We start from the raw sequence: 17414 nt of genomic DNA on the forward strand, positions 1-17414 counted from the left end.
TATTCCACATTATGCTAGATGCATCCCTTAACAGTTAAACTCTCATTTCCTTTTGTCCTCTTTGTCTTATTGCTCTTTGTGTAATCATTACTAATCTGTGCCACCTCCAGGTTTTTTGAACCTTCTTGTGTCTTATCTCATAATGTGTATTGACTTGTACTGAAATTCATGTTTATATAATTAACTTCCAAAAGAATAAGATTGCTAGAATGTGCTTCACGATCTTTGCTGAGGTACTATATAGTGCATAGTTTGAACTGCGGATTGTATTAATTTGCAAAAGCAATTAAATTTTTTTGCAGGTTGAAATTAGAGTTTTGATTTAGTCTCCTCATATGTCGGAAGCACAACGTCAAAAGTTAGAGCTGTAATGTTATTCCCCTTTCCCTCCTTTTTATAGTGCAATAAGAAGACTCTTCCGCTGTGCATAAATTAGCCATTTTCTCTGCTTTTTCAGGCAGGAGGAGCTAATAAATCACAAGCTGCTGTTGTCATTCCAACATGGTGGTGTTGCCCTTACAGCCAGTGGTTCTTACACACCATCTCCCCAGTGCTCTATGAAGCCTGTTTTCTAATTCAGCAGTCTCCCGTCTAGCACGCCCCCGTCTTCCCTCCTCCTTTCTGTTCCTGTCGTTTCTGTCCCTCCTTCTGGCCTTTCCCCAACACCTGCTATCAGTGCTGCCGGCAGGACTTTGTTTCATAGAACGGCTTTACGCAACCATCATTGAGGCTTTCATACAGTATATACACCAAATACAAATACACCAGAAAATCACCGTATCTGAGGGACGACGGAACCTGTTCGGGGTGCAATTTCTGGGATGAAAATAAGAAAGTGTCCAGTGCGCTGTTTAATTTTGGATTCGGTGGTCTATTAATCACAGTTACATCTGGGCTGCACGTTCTCACTGTAATGTTCCACTTACTTAACCGGTTTATTAAAGCACTCAAAACAGCGCAGAGAAAACTTACAGATGTGTCACACTGTCTCACAGAAAATAGCGTTCATCACTGAAAAAAAATAAACTACAGGTGGTGCGTACAGGAATACAGAATGGAGTGGAGGATAGCAGGCGCCACTGCCTGCTATCCTCCACTGCCTCTGCCATCCAAAACCCACAGCTGCCTCCTCGGCCAGCTATCTTCTCTTCTTATCTCAACGTTTCCCTCCCCTATACCTTCCTACTTCTCCTCCCCAATCACAGCATTCATCTCTTTTCCATCCCTTTCTTACCCCATCTTACCGTGATCCCTTCTTTCATTTCATCATGTGTCCTCCCTCATTACCTTCTTGGTCTTTTCCACTAAACCCTCCCCCCCTTCTTCCCTAAAGCCCTGAAAGTCTTTCTCAGGACCTGTACTAGATAGTTCCTGAACTTACAGAAACGGTTTTGGCTCTCAAAGAAAATAGCTGTGCGACAGCTAAGTGATCACTCTGCCCTGGACCCTTGGCGCGATGCCAAGGATAAACACCATTGATGTTTCTCTTTTATTTTTTGGCTCTATCTTCTACTCGCCCTGCTCGGTGCCAGAAACAAGTACCACTAGTATTGAGTGGCCCCTACTTTTGTACAATCCATATCTTGATTGTATCTGAAAACTGTTCATTAACCTTGGTTCATCTATACATCTCTATTTTCCTGAATGAAGTGGACTTCATGGCTACTATCAATCTATTCCATAGAGAGAACAGGAGATCCTAAAAGCTTCTACAGTCTTCTCTCAGTCTAGCATAACATCTGCACCTGAATAAATCGCTTACCAATGCTCCCCAAGCACGGTATTATGAATCAGCAGTTGTTTGGCTGACTAGTTAAAGCCTCTCAGGTTTAGGGTGTGGCAATCAGAGAGATCAGCTGCTATAATGCTTGGTTGGAAAAAAAAAAAAAAAAAAAATGAAAATCTCTCATAACAGAGTTTACTTCCTTTAGTTCTCTCACCACCTGGCAGAACTTTGGAATTGTTTCAATCTGATGGAGTTTAATTATATTTCTACCTATTTTTTTTATCTTCTCAGGTATTCTTTCACGAGTCTTGAGGACGACTACACTCTGCAAAAAACTTCACAAGGTGGTGTGATATGCATTCTAGACAATGACTATACAAAAGCATCCATTTCTACCAAGTGATGTATGTTCTAATTTGAAATCTTGCCGTCTGGAATCCACCCCGAAGAAAAATGGCTTCACAAACCAGGATGTGAGATAGTACACATTTTCCAAACCGCATACTATACTAGCATAGCGTACTGATTTGGACCAAATGTAGCATGTAGTGGGCAAACAAAAGCAAAATCTGCAGTATGCCAAAAATCCCCGGATGTCGTACTGATTCGGAGAAAATCTCCAGTATGCCTCGGACAAGTCTATGTCGCCTGCTGTAGTCCCACAATGCAAAGCGCCGGGAAAAAAAGTCAGAACAACCGCGGCTTAGCGTTGAGGCCAACAACTGGAAATATTTCACAATTTTTGTCTGCTATTTCATCACTAAATTCACTTCTGAGATGATTTTACGTGAGAAATCAAACGTGCAGTTGAGAAGCTCCACAGTCTGACGTGACAGCCTCCTGCCGGGGTCGCTGGCTTGCTGCCCAGCCTGTCCACCTTCACAGACCCCGCTGTCAGCTGGCTGGAGCTCTCTCAAGAGACTTGAGGACGAGAGGCGTTTATTTCCCCGATTGTTTGATTTAACACAACACAGATATCCATTATAAGATTAACGTGAACCTGTGGTATCTGCCTTTTTGGACTTAAAAAGCTCCACCAGCGATTGTGGGCGTAACGTTAACAAGCTGGCGGCCGGTCAGTTGCGCACACACCGGTCAGCGTCTGACAGAGCAGAGAAATACCCGTCTCTCTTTGTAAGATTTGTAAATACATTTTAACATGTATATAGATTAATCTAACATTTCAGTTCATAATTATTGATTGTTGTATTTATTTCACATGAAGAAAGATTTTAAGAAGTTAAGTTTCAGTTTGTAGGCCTATGGTAGATACTGTTAAGTGAACAAACATCGGTCATAAACAAAACAAAATCAAAGCTCAATAAGTTGTATTTTTTTATTTACAATAGTGGTGTGACTTTTTTTGTCCAGTGCTTTAACAGCTTGTTCTAAAGGCTCAGCCTGGCCTAGAATGCTGCAGAATCAATCAATTTAACTATAGTGCATACTACTGATGAACGCAGTATGCAGCAGGCACTGCATACTGCATTTGTCTGCAGGAGGCAATTTTCAAAACAGCCATGGTTTACCAGAACATATTGTGGTATTGTGGCTCTTTTCTCTGGCACAATTCTGGGTCACATCTTACCTAACAGATGATAGTCTTCTGATTTCATTGTTTTGCCTTCACCGTGTTGAATTTCATCTTTTGTCCAGACCAAAAATTTGCGACGAGACAAAACCATTTTTAGAACGTTGCAGGGAAAAGTTGCAGCGGTCTGAACCGGCCCGCCTCAGCTCGACAAAAAAACAGCTGATGGTGTGGCTGCGACTCAGCTGGTCGAGTCGCAGAGGCTGGTTTTAGAACGTAAGCGACATCACCTGTTAGCGAAGTCAGCCATAAACTATAGAAACAAAATGGTCCAGAATCCATTTTATTTCCCAGTTACAAACTGCCAGCTGGTTTGAAATGGCAGAGTTTTAGTAATGTGGTTAAGCGAGCTAGAGAGTGACTGAAGAGAGGGAGCAGGCGGAGCGGCGTTACAACAAAGCAGGGAATCCGAGAAATAAACTGTCATCGCTGATTCATCACTAGAAATGCAACTGTAGCGAGCATCTCACTATCACTAAGGTTATCCACATTCATATCTAGATGAAACAAATTATATTTTCAGCTACAAAAAAGCCTAACAGTCGGAAGTGAAAACGGAAGTACAAAGAGTTGTTATGGAGATGATACACCGTCTCGTCGCATTGGTGTGAACTGGCTGCAGACCGGCGCACTGCAAGTAGTTTCGACTTGTCGCAAATCTTTGGTCTGGACTTGCCTTAAAGCACATTGTTTTGTAGTACATTGTATTCTACAACCACAAAACCCCTCCTGGCTGCTTAGATCATCACATCTAGAAGGTGTTTTTTTTATGGTGAGCCAATAAACTAGGATGTGAGGTGTTGTTGAGGTGTATCGGGGTGCTTTATCTCACCCTGCTGAGAGCCAGGAGGAAGTCCATCCTGCCAGATCGCTTCACACAGTGCCGTAGTTTCCAGTACACCAGATGCTCCCAGGCAAATACCAGGAGGCTGAGGCCCATGGCCACCAGAAGCATGTAGAAGACCCCTGCCATGTTGTCTATGTCCAGCTTACTGCTCATCACCTGGAGGGGAGAAGGGACGGATGGGGGAAGACACGATGGAAGGAGAGGAATGGCAAATGTTATAGGAGGTGAGAGCAGAGAGAAGGCATGAGGCAGAAGAGGTAAAGGGAAAGCATATGAGGAGGGAGGAGCAGAGATGAAACGGGCGAGTAGATTTATCACTAACTAGGGCCAATTTGTCTCCCAGACAGCAGATAAAAAGTTATTTACAACCAGAAGTACAATAGAGAATTCCTTTGCTGTCACCGGATGTCAGAGCGCCCATCTGTGATACGTTAGAGCCCCTCCCTGCGCTCGGAACACTGATGCAAAGCCCAAAACATGTCAATCACCGCAGAAAACCCTGGTCCATCAAACAAAAAAGCTTTTCAGCCTGTTAAATTTATTCAGTTTCAACATTCATAGCTCCCATCTGCCGCCAGGCTGCGTTCACTTTTACATCAATAATTATTATTGATTTGTATAACACCATAAACCGCACATACATCCCTGAAAGTGAGAGTGTTGGCCCTCCTTTACGAGACCTGCGTGCGATTGTCATGCAAACCAACTACAGGAAGCAACAAGAAAACGCAGGCCGACCTGTTATCAGGCAGTGGTTACTTGCGTTTTGGAAGCACGCCAACATTGAACGAAGGCAAGCAGCAATGTGGATGCGTAGTCAAATGGCGAGATGACAGGGGACTTTTGATTACATGTAACGTCCACTTACAAGCTCTGCAGAGAATCAGAAACTCTGGATTTTGTGAGGACTTTAAGCGCCAGTTTAAAATTAATGATCAGTTTTTCTACTTAGCTTTCCATCAAGTAGATTAAAGATTAGAGAAAAAATTAAAATCACCCTTTTCTCATTCAATCAATATATGTTTCACATTTCTCAGAGAGGTTTAAGGTGATGATAGGTCACTCTAGCTCACAACTAGGTAAACTATAAACTGAAAAAGTTGCTTTAAACACTTTTTTTAAATTTATAAATTATATAGGGTGATGATGATGATTACTTGAGTAAGTCTGGTTTTGGTGATACCTGGTTATCTGCCGACAGAAATAGCAGCAAATAGGCCTGAACATTGTTAACCATCATGTTATGCTCGGGTCAAATTTGACACATTTTTATATTCAGAAATGTGTTTTATGAATGGTAATGGTAATTTTATGTTTTAATAAGCATAGAGAATGTCAGAAAAAGCGTCAAAATGTTGGGAAAAGCACAACAAATGGTGGGAAAAAGCCACAAAAACAACGATAAAAACTTCAAAAACACTAGAAGAAAGTGTCAAAAATGTTGGAAAAAGTGACAATAATGTCGTATAATGTGTCTGGCCTGGGGTCACAGCAGGATCAGCACCATGGATAGCGCTTGTGACATCAGCCTGGTTGGACAGCTATATATGTATCTCGCTGACTGGCTGAGCATGATTGCGGTTGGGCTACATTTAGGGCAGAGGCTGACTTTGTGCGCCAGGTTGATGGAGAAAAGGTATAAGACGTCATACCTCGATCTTATCATTGTGGCAGATACCCGACAGCCAGAGACGCTCCAACATATCAATCTCATCTGCAAGAGAAAAGATGGAGGGAGAACAAGGAGGTCAAAAAAGAAGACAAGCTGGAAGAAAATGAAATAACAAGATAGAAAAGAAATAGGGGAGAAGGAGTTAAAACGGTACAGAACTAGAGGAGAAAATGAAAGAGATTTAAAGGGGATTACCGCCTTTTTGTTATGAGAGCAAGGTGTTTGATCCCCCGAGGGAGAAGAAAAAAAAAGCAAGAGTAGGAAAGCTGAAGATGTGAAGAGAGGAGAAGGCAAGATATAGAGAGGGTCAGATGATGAAATGCAGAATGTGGGAGAGAAATGCGATGAGAGAATGAAACCTTTTTTGTGTGATGTTACAAAGAGAGGGAAGTGAGACTGATGGGAGTGAGTGAACCGAGGAAAAGATAACACGGTGACTGGTATGGATGGTAAAATTAAAGTACAGGGTCTCCGTTACGACAAAGCAAATAATAAAAGTACACAGAAACGTGCATCTGTCGTTGGCTACAAATTACAATCGCTGAAATATGAAGCATGAATGGTGAATGAAAAATTAGAACACCGGGGAGAGGCCAAAGACATTTGCAGAGAAAGTCACAAGATTGAAAAGAGAAAATTGGAATTGGAAGTGAGAAAAACCCTTTGAGGCAGGTTGTGAAATGGCCTGGCATCTGAGGCGGGCACACTGAGGGCAGATCGTCGCGACAGATCAATGGATGATGAAAAGGGGGACAAAACACACAAACATTGCACTCCCCTCGCTGTCACAATCGCACACACACACGCGCACACACACACACACACACACACACACACACACACACACACACACACACACACACACACACACACACACACTGAGCTGCAGCGTAATGGGACTCTCAGTGCTGGCCATTAATGCATTAATGAAAAAGAATGAAGCAGTGGGAAAAAGCAGGATCAAATGTGCAGAGACACTTATGTAGAGCCGGTTTCAGAGGACTTTTTAAAACTAGCACATGCACACACTGTCGTGCACACAATCTGAAGATGTCCCGGGCAAAGGAAGTTCCAATTCCCAATGCTCAGAGTTACAATATTGACTGACCTCTGGGTTAATTAACGCGGTCTGGAAACCCCTCCTAAAGTCCTGCCACGCGGATTAGACCACCCGGACTCGGCAATGTTGACTGAAACGTCAAATCCGCTCAAACAGAACACAAATCTCCCTCCGACATGAATCACCGCGTGCCATATTTCACTTCCCCGACAGTCATGTGTGGGAATTCAAACGTTCATGACAGCTGAATTAAACCGGGCTCAACTCCATCGACCCGGGCCTCATCTCGCCCCGCTCCCCGCGCAGACCCTGACAATAGACGCTAATACATGCATGTTGATTCTGTGTGCGGCTCACTCCCGTAATCTAATTCATCGAGTTTCGATGAGTGCTCGGCTGATTTCTCTCTCCCGGTCCGGCTCACCGCCTTTCTCCCTTTATCTCCCTGTAAATACATTAATCACGGCAGCCGGTGGCGCACAAAGCTGCTCTTTGGGAGAAATCTCTGACAGACAGGCAGAATTTCAGCTGTATCCTCTCTCACGTGCTCCGAGGAGGAAAATGCCACAGAGTAGAGAAGAGGGGGGGGCAGACGTGCAAAACACTGAGGGGGAAAAAACAGAGCTTATAATTAAATTCACGTTTCATTCTGTGAGTTTTGACAGCTTGGCAGTGATTTGGGAAGAATTTATTTCAATTTCATTCAGTTCTACACTAACCTAGAGAATGTGCCCTTCTCCCTTTTTAGCTTTACATTGGTCAGTAGTGAGGAATTAAGCCCCCCCCCCAAATCTTCAATCCTCTCAGTGGCATTATACATACACACTCCTTTATCTAATCTGTGCAGGAAAAGCTTTTAAGGGAAGGTTATGATGAGCTGGAGAGGTTTTATACTGTATGTATAGTCTCACCTGGAATACCTCCACAAGGAGCTTAGTCTCGCACTGCCAGACCTTCCTCCACAGCGCTATGGAGGAGGGTCTGGCTAGTCCACACAGCATTGCGGGATGGGAGAAAAACGTGCTCTGGTTTATTGGCATTTCTTTAAACCAATCACAGTCGTCTTGAGGGGCACTCAGCATCGGGCAAAGCCTCAGTGCCGCTGTAAAATAGCCTCAGGGAGGAACTTGTTTTGATGGAACGTGTGTGCGTTCAAAAGTTGTTTTAGTTGTGCAACAGAAAACTCAGATTGGACATATAGTCTAGCTAGCTGTCTGGATTTATCCTGCAGAGATCTGAGGAGCAGTTAACCATAGTCCTCAGAAATCCACCGGAGTTTAAAATTCCAAAACAAAGAAAGCGGAAGGTAACAGACATCCGGCGAAATTTTCGCCGGCAACAGAGCAATCCCAGAAGTGGAAGGTCGTGGATATAGACTACAAGGAGGTGAACAGGAGACATCTTAACCATATGCCAGAAGCACCTCAACTGGCTCCTTCCAGAAGAAGCAGTTTTTGTTACTTATGTTCTTTACCCGGTCCTTGAAGCGTGCGAGTTGCATATTTGAAGCTAGGGCAATACGATAAGTGTCATCACGAGACGAGCTGGGATGAGAACGTGTTACCCCTACAGAGCTTCCTAACAAAAGTTAAGATACAAGTTACAAAACAAGTAAACAAATTCAACTAAAAAAAACAAATACAAATACAGAGTTTTGGGCTAATTCTGCACAAAACCCTGACACAGATTTGCTCACAATACAAAAGACTCCAAGACACCGACACTCCTTTACTTGTGCCAACAACTTGCTCCCAAACTGAAGGGGGAAATCTACTATTTTCCCGACTGAGTACTCCCCAGACTGACTGCCTGTGTGTAAGGTCTCAGTCTGGTGAAGCTAAAATAACTACATTATCAGCAAATAAAAAGCAAAAGGACAGTATCTTCAACAAATGGAGCCACAAGTAAAGTGTCATCTGCATTTCAATTATGTAATATCAATTCCAAATTGTCTGTAGTAAGCACACATGATCTACAACAATCGACTATTATTAGTAATGATTGGGGGCAAGCTTTTCTTAGACTGAAAATGTTTTTGGAGATGGAGGATAGGTTGATGAGGAAATTGCTTTGGTGGGGTCCTAGGTCATATTTCAAAGTTGTTCAACTTCATATTTCATTAATTTCTTTGTACAAGTCATATTCACACGTGATAACATTTTATCCTCTGTGACATTGCCGCCAGCATATGAATAACTGTAGATGGAGAGGAGAGAAATATTGGACGGGACAGAAAACACAGAAAATCATTTTAAGTTATTGTAACAGGGTTTTGTTTTTTTATTTTTATGAGTGACAGAAGTAAATTACAAGAGCTGCAGTCATTCCAGCCGCCGTGTCATCGCACAGTTCCTCTGTCTCTAAAATAAATTGTTTTGTGAAAACTGAAAGGCTTAGAAGCACAAATAATGATTGGACAACCAGCCTGAGAGACAGTACATGTTTACAGGGTGGGAGCGGTGGTGTGTAATGCACGGGTGTGGGGAGGTGGTGAAGTCCAATAATCTCTAAGGAGATGGATCCCTAGAAATATTCATCTTTTCAAGGGTACTTGTGCAAGGCACTTGGAGTTTATAGGGCTTATCAAAGAGCCAGGGCCAGAATATTTTATTTCCAACTGCCAGAATAATTTCAACTTTAACAACCATCTCATCTTTTATTTTATACTCTCTCGTCTCCCAACAAAACTACACTGTGAGGGGACTGGAGTCGACCACTGACGACTTATCGAAATAATTTTTACTCAGAGAAACATTTACATCAAATGAGCCAGCGGAGGTTATTTCCTATGTTTTTGTGTATAAGTGACTGATGGGAACAACGATCTTTGAAATTGTTCCAGTATTGGGTGAGAATGCAGTGACCAGCAGCTGCGAACCAGGCTGTAATGTAATCCTATAGGGCAACTGTGCATTGTCAATTTTGTCCACTAAAAGTGCCATTTTCCATCATGGGAAGGATCCCTACAGAGACGGAACTTTTTTAAAACCGTTGAATCGTCTTTGTTTAACCAGGAACAGCTCAGAGGTCGCTACCTTTTAACCCACCAGACTGCATTTAAAAAAACATTACTTTTAGCGAGTAAAGAGCCAACATATTTCCACATTTAAATCCGTTAACTATGTGTTCATTTCAACCAAAGCAGAGTTGTGATGATTGGAACAGTGGAAAGACGAACTAAAACGGAGTTTCCGTAGCTTTATTTTGTGTTGGTCAACTTTGAATGAAGTGTATTTTACGATGATAAAATTACTGTTTATGTACATGGAGTCTGGTGGCTTAAGCAATAGCAATTTCGTGGTTTTCTTTTTTTGTCTAACAAAAAGGACATTGCTCTTTTAACAGAAAGGTTGACCTCCTTAGAAATCCTTTCCATAATGTTGTCAGGCACTTAAAATAATAATCTGAGCCTGTCAGTGGCAAAACGAGCACTTTTGTGCACGAAAAGTGAAGGTGCGTCCTTAGTATGGACCAATGTCAAACAATGTTGTTTCCATCAGTCACTTAGGGACAAAAACATAGGAAAATAGGGTCCTTTTCTTTAACTGTGCAACTAAACTAAACACAAAAACAAAATTGCAGGTTCAGGGATATATTGGTGGCTCTATTCTCAGCCTATACAATTAAACTCATCATCTGGGTCTCTGTAGACTCAAAGCCATCTGAACAAAAAATAAATCAATTTCCCAAAGGGTGTACTATGCTGATATGGTATGTTCCATCCTCAGTGCCAAAAGCTGTTAGCTGTTCACATTTTCTTTTTATCATTATTTTGTGTTTTTTTTTTATTATTTATTTTGTATCAGCTTTGCTCAGTCAGCATGAATCAATGTGAGTGACACAAAGGAGAAGTGGAACCGAGGCGAACTTTGGATACACACTGCTCTGGGATTTGATTTTGGGTGCAACATCAGCAGTTATAACGATACATATACTGTAGTATTGCTGCATCTCTGCCTTTTGCAGCCTCACTTTGAAGACTGTTCATTTCTTGGAAGTCTGTTGGAGCCAAGTGGGACTTGACATGCGGCTTCCTCATCTTCAAAAGGTTTACTTTATCAAAAGTACTTCGGTGGATCTGCTCGCCAACCGGGTCTCTTTAGGTTTTAGCTAATGGGGGGTCAGCAGCACTCCAAAAAGAGAGTTAACAGGTAGCATCTACTATTAACTGCCTGTAACTAGAGGAAAATACTCATGGAATATTGAATTTAAAAAGCTGTTTTTTTTTAAAAGACACCTGGTCAAATAAAGCATGGTTGCTGATGAAGGCCAGCTAAAATAAACATTAAGGGTGGGGGAATTACCTGTACTGTAATGGATCGCATGGTAAATTAAGCATAATGTACATTTCCACAGCACTCAAACAACTACTACTTTGCTGTTCTTTCTATCATGTTAAGGGAAACAGCACTTCCTGCAGATTTCCCACAATATAAAAACTACAACAGGAAGTTCCTAGTGCAGGAAGTGTTGAGTTTCATTGTATCTTAACACCGATTTAATAACAACAAAGCAATCCAAGTGTTATAGAATGAAAACATAGTCTATATCACGTTTCACTTCTGGGATTGCTCCGTTGCCGATGGAAATTCCACCGGATTTTGTCATTTAGGCTTTTGCCTTGGGCTTCCTTTGTGTTGGTGTTTTAAACTCCGGTGGATTTATTAAGAACTATGGTTAACTGCTCCTCAGATCTCTGCAGGGTAAATCCAGACAGCTAGCTAGACTATCTGTCTAATCTGAGTTTTCTGTTGCACGACTAAAACAACTTTTGAACGTACACACGTTCCACCAAAACAATTTCCTTCCCGAGGCTATTTTGCATCTCTGGCAAAGCGAGACTACATTACAACAAACTGGTTGATCAATATGATTTGATCTGCAGAAATGAAACCGAGAGAGAGAGTGAATTACATTTGAACATCTAAACTTCCAAAGTATGTCACAATAAGATACAAATATTAAATGACTCAAACATCTTTACAGGTTTCCGCTCCTCACCAGTGTCATGAATTACTGGTTTCTAGTTGAAAAGTGTACATCTAAGCATGTTCACGTGCACATTGTTACTGTATCTTGTTGGTGTGTTCATGCAGGTAAACATTATAAACCAGCACCTCAGCTTTTCCTGGTGATTAGACGATTGTGATTGGTTTAAAGAAATGGCAATAAACCAGAGCAGGTTTTTCTCTCATCCCGGAATGCGATGTGGACTAGCCAGACTCTCCTCCGCAGCGCCTCGGTGGAGGAAGGTCTGGCAAAACGAGACAACTCGGAGCATTACTGAGTGTTGCACTGATGAAATAAAAGCAGTCCTGACAAACTAATTAAGACAAACGTAAACAAAGAAGATGCATTGAGCTTGCATCAACAACAAATTAAGTACGACTTACTAAAACTGAAAGAAAACGATAGGACTAAAGGTCACTAGTATAAGCCTGTTTCAAACAAAATTCCAGTTTGTTCTGTAGGTAGGGTTACGGATTCAATATTTTCTAAATTTAACAGTATGTCTAAATTCTTTAGGATCCATCCATTAGAAACACTTTTATTCTTTTCCATATCAACAGTTTTGTAAATGTGGTTTCACCCTGTCACATAGCCAGATGTCTCATTTAAAGAAGAAAAAAAAAACCAGACAGTTTTCAGACTGAACATGTTCAGTTTCCATGTGCAGTTAGCCTCTAGTGTTCACCGCCCCCCGGGAGCCGCTGTCACCGCCGGCACAGAGGCATTTTCCACCTCGACTCTCCAGTCGCTAATTGGGAATGGGCTAAATTGCTCCCCAGAGGAGCCAATTTGGTGACTGCCCAGTCATTAACTAAAAAAAAAAAAAAAAAAAAAAAAAAAAAACGATGCTCGAACAAAGAGATGTGTGGAACAATTATAGGTCCTGTTGAGTGGCCATAGTGCATGTGCTGTGGATGGTGAATGTATGTCAATCATGCAGTGGCTCAGGGTGGACTTTCTGGATCAACAATATAGAGAGCACAATTAGCCTAAACAGTACTAACCAGAAAATGTACAGTACAATGCAATTTACAGCTGGTCCTACAATGTTGCTCAGACAAATAGTCTTTAATCCAATTCTCCATAGTTCAGAATAAACAGACTTGCCTGAAGATTGCCGTGGAATTTGTTGGAAACTTTCTACCATGAAATGTGAGCACAACAACTGATACTAAGCCTCATTAATGTGTGTAGGTTATTTGTTATCCTTTATAATCTACATACATCATTGCGTAACTTTAATTTAACGGAGTGTCTATTTGCACCCCCGGTACAAATAGCCTCGGCCACACAGCTGAGCTATTCACACCCTGTGACGTAACAACAAAAACACGTTGCTCGCGAGCACCGAAATCATGGCGGTCGTTCATCTTCCATGACCGCAGAAACTGGCATATTAGGGAAGTTTTGTCTCTAAAGTTTATACAAATTGAATTTCTAGCGGAAAATGGATACTACAGTTGCGCTTTCTGTCTTCAGTGAAAGCATACAACCGTTGGTTTGTTAGTTAGTACCTATTTTTTGTATACAGTACGGTTACCTAGCAACCGAGGCTTGAAGAAAGCAAGGGGTAAACAGTTGTTCAACATCCTGTAAGAACTGCTAGGTGAGTGGTTAGAATGTTTACCTTTAGTAAGGGAGTTAGGAGTTTGATTCCCCTGTGAGGCGATTTTGATTTTGTAATTTTGGATTAGATAATTTGCATGCAATTGCGCAAGTCAGGGTTTTTTGCAGGGTGGTAGGGGAAGACTCATGAATATGCCTGCTCTGGTTGGGTTGGTTAGGTTTAGGCAAGAGGAGTGGGATTGGTTATGGTTAAAATGTGAGAGCGATAATATTCCAAAAAGGTGTAATACATGAGTAGTATGGATAACTGTGTGTAAATAATTGCCAAGGTAGTGTAAATGCACAGGGGTGCAAATAGCATACATTGATATTTGTACCAGACGGGGTATTAATAGAACACATTGCTGTGTGCACCGGTGGGGTACGAATAGCATTCATTTCTAATTGCACCAGGGTACAAATAGCATACACTGCTAATTGTACCAGGGGTGCAAATAGCCTCACCCTTAATTTAAACATCCCCCCCTCCCCCTACACACATCTTTTTAGTGTTATTCATGAGTTCATTTAAGTTTTCACCTCTTGTATTTTCAACACTTCTTCCTTTTCATTCCTGGGTTTTTAATGTAAAAATTGTGGTGGTGTTTTTTGCCAGGACTCAAAAAAAGAGATATAGGTTGTGTGTGTGTGTGTGTATATACAGTATACACTCACCTTAAAGATTATTAGGAACACCTGTAAGATTTCTCATTAATGCAATTATCTAATAAACCAATCACATGGCAGCTTCTTCAATGCATTTAGGCGTGTCGTCCAGGTCTAGACAATCTCCTGAAAACAAAACAACAAACAGGAAAACACGACAGCAAATATGAAAACACTTCAACAAATCACAAACACAACAGCATTAACTTCTACCAGAAAAGGTAGGGCCTATCTAGCAGAGGATGGACCTTCCTGATTGGACAGATGGACTGTCTGACTGTTAACAGCTTTTCCGTGTATTTCACCTCTCCTTCCTGTTAAAAGACAGACAGTCCATCTGTCCAATCAGGAGGGTTGCTAGATGTCTCTGCTAGATAGGCCCTACCTTTTCCAGTTGGAGTTGTGTTTTATGATTTTCCGTTTTGTTTTCCTATTTGCCATTGTGTTTTATCATTTGTTGAAATGTTTTCCTATTTGCCGTTGTGTTTTAAGATTTGCTGTTGCGTTTTTGTATTTGCTGTTGTGATTTTCACTTAAGGGCCACCGTAAGATACAGTACTAATATGCACGTGAACATGCTTATCTATGTACACTTTTGTGAAGTCATTTTGCTTCTTGTCATTCCTACTTTATGTTCATTTGTGTGTTTTTTTTTTATCTTTGAATGCAGATGTATCACTGTTTTTACCCTCTCTGGGCATTGACGCCAGCAGGAGCTAAAAGGCTTTCCTGCCATTATAAAAATTGTACAAGAAGGGTCATTATCGTATTATTGGAGGTCCTTTTAGTTATTCACCATCTCTCTCTTGGACATGTGCGCCTCCTCTCTAACACCTGCTCTATTCAACGAGTGCTGCTGGCATGAATGGAGAAGAGAAAATATTGTCAAAACATTTTAGCCAAAAAGAAAGTACATTTGCTTTAAAAGTAGTAGAGAAATGCTTTGGTCAAATACCATTTATATCTGTCCTTGTAGCGTTTTTTCGACTAAAAACCAGTAATTCATGAAACGGGTGAGCATAGAAAACCTGTAAAGATGTTTGAGTCATTTCATATTTGTATCTTATTGTGACATACTTTGGAAGTTTGGATTTTCAAATGTAACTCACTCTCTCTCTCGATTTCATTTCTGCAGATCAAATAATTTTGATCAACCAGTTTGTTGTAATGTAGTCTCGCTTTGCCAGACCTTCCTCCACAGTGTTGCGGAGGAGGGTCTGGCTAGTCCACATAGCATTCTGGGATGGGAGAAAAACGGGAGACGCTGCAAAATAGCCTCGGGAAGGAACTTGTTTTGGTGGAACATGTGTACGTTCAAAAGTTGTTTTAGTCGTGCAACAAAAAACTGAGTCTAGCTAGCTGTCTGGATTTACCCTGCAGAGATCTGAGGAGCAGTTAACCATAGTTCTTAATAAATCCACAGGAGTTTAAAATTACAACACAAAGAAAGCGGAAGGAAACGGACATCGGCGAAAAGATATGCATCCGGCAGAATTTCCTGCAGCACTGGAGCAATCCCGGAAATGGAACATCGTGAATATAGACTAGTTGTAATTTAATTTAGACCAAGCCTGCTTGTGGGATTTAATAACTCATATCTATCATTATCTTTTTTCAGATACTGACATGCTGAAACGCATCGGTGTGCACAGTCGAGGAGAAATTCTGGGTTTGCAATTTTTTGAATTTGTGAAGGAGGTAGAAGTATAGCTATATGTGTAACTGTGTGTGTTTAGACCACGGCTGTGTGCATCATAGTGATTTACAAAGCCCTCCATGAGCCTATGTACATTTTCATTGCAGTTTTGTTAATCAAGATGTTCTTTTCAGCCTGCCATCTATCCAAAGCTTTTGATTGACTTTTTAACAGAAAAAAACTGATCATATCTTAACCAGCCTTTCTTTTTCAGTAGTTTATATATTACTCTCTAGCCTCTTCAGAATTCTCCCCGTTGGCAGTCATGGCCTATGACCGATATGGGTCTATATGCAAACCTCTGCAATGTCCAACTATCATGAGAAAAACAACCCTTTCATATTTTCCTGATTTAGCTTGGATTCTGTCTGCTTGTCAGATGTCAGTGGGGCCGTTGCTGATTGCTAATAAAAAAAAATGTTGTTGTACTGCACATTGCTGCAGCTCCTCTTTTCACTCTGTGTGCTGAGCTCTCTGTTTTAGCTACAAAGTGAGACATCCCACTTCTGCTCCATCTTTGTTGGGAGTCGTACATGCTCAGTAAGGACTGCTAGCTTGTCAGTTGCAGAGCATGAGGGTGTGCCACGCTAGCAGCTAGGCGAGCATTATAACGTGTGTTACAAAGTGACGCACGGCCGTTACCTAAGTAAAGGCTGGACTACAATAGAGCTGTTTGGAGCTGTTCTTTGCACAAAAAGATCACAATAAAGGAAAGGGGAAACACCAAAAAGCACAATATGAGCACTTTAACATATTGGGCTTGATTGATTTTGTTATTGCTGTACCTCTCCCTGTAGTCTTCATACTTTTTACATACACCAGGATACTATCGAAGTAGTAGAGAAGTCAGGAGAAAAGCTGCACAGACCTGTTGACCCCACCTGTTGGTTCTAATCAACTTCTCCCGTTTGATTGCGTACGATGTACTTCTTTTTCGACTGAAAATTGATTTTTACAAAACTGTACATTTAATAATGTCTTTACAACTAATAATATATCAGCTGCTGTTCTGCATGGTAATCATCAGCATGTTAAGATCTTCAGCATTTTGAGTAATGTATCATATGTGCTTAATATTTGTGTATGTATGTATGCACCAATCACCAAGGCAAATGCCAGGTAGGGTACCTACTGTGGCAATAAACTCCTTTCTGATTCTGATTACGGATACTAAAAATAAGATATTGTGATTAGTGATTGAGATTCAGCTTTTTTTCTTACTTTTCTGGAGACGTTCCTTTTCTCATCAGGGGAAACACAATCATCACTGCTCAAAGGCTGCATTTTATTTCCTGGTCCAAGTTTTCCACCAGACTCAGTATGTAAGTACGTTTTTTCGGCTGATGGATCATAAATAATACAAACGAGAAAAATAGATTTTTATTTCCCCCTCCAAATCAAACAAACCCATTCTTTGAGACCCAATATTATCCACATGTTGTGGCGTTAGAATATATATATAAAAAAAGAACTGCATTTTCAAGAAAAACAGGCCGTTTCTTCTGAAATTAATGAATGGCAAAACAAATGTGCCATACACA

At 41.2% G+C, this 17414-nt stretch overlaps 1 protein-coding gene across 1 annotated transcript in view; it reads right to left on the reverse strand.

Annotated features, from left to right (window-relative positions):
- Positions 1 to 17414, reverse strand: part of LOC114567939 (serine/arginine repetitive matrix protein 2-like) — an 84356-nt gene that overhangs the window by 10224 nt on the left and 56718 nt on the right. Inside the window, 2 exon segments of the mRNA XM_028597216.1 lie at positions 4150 to 4320; positions 5817 to 5878. Of these exon segments, the coding sequence (XP_028453017.1) occupies positions 4150 to 4320; positions 5817 to 5878 (233 nt within the window).

Source organism: Perca flavescens, chromosome 14 (genome assembly GCF_004354835.1).
Source record: "Perca flavescens isolate YP-PL-M2 chromosome 14, PFLA_1.0, whole genome shotgun sequence".
Classification (NCBI taxonomy): domain Eukaryota; kingdom Metazoa; phylum Chordata; class Actinopteri; order Perciformes; family Percidae; genus Perca; species Perca flavescens.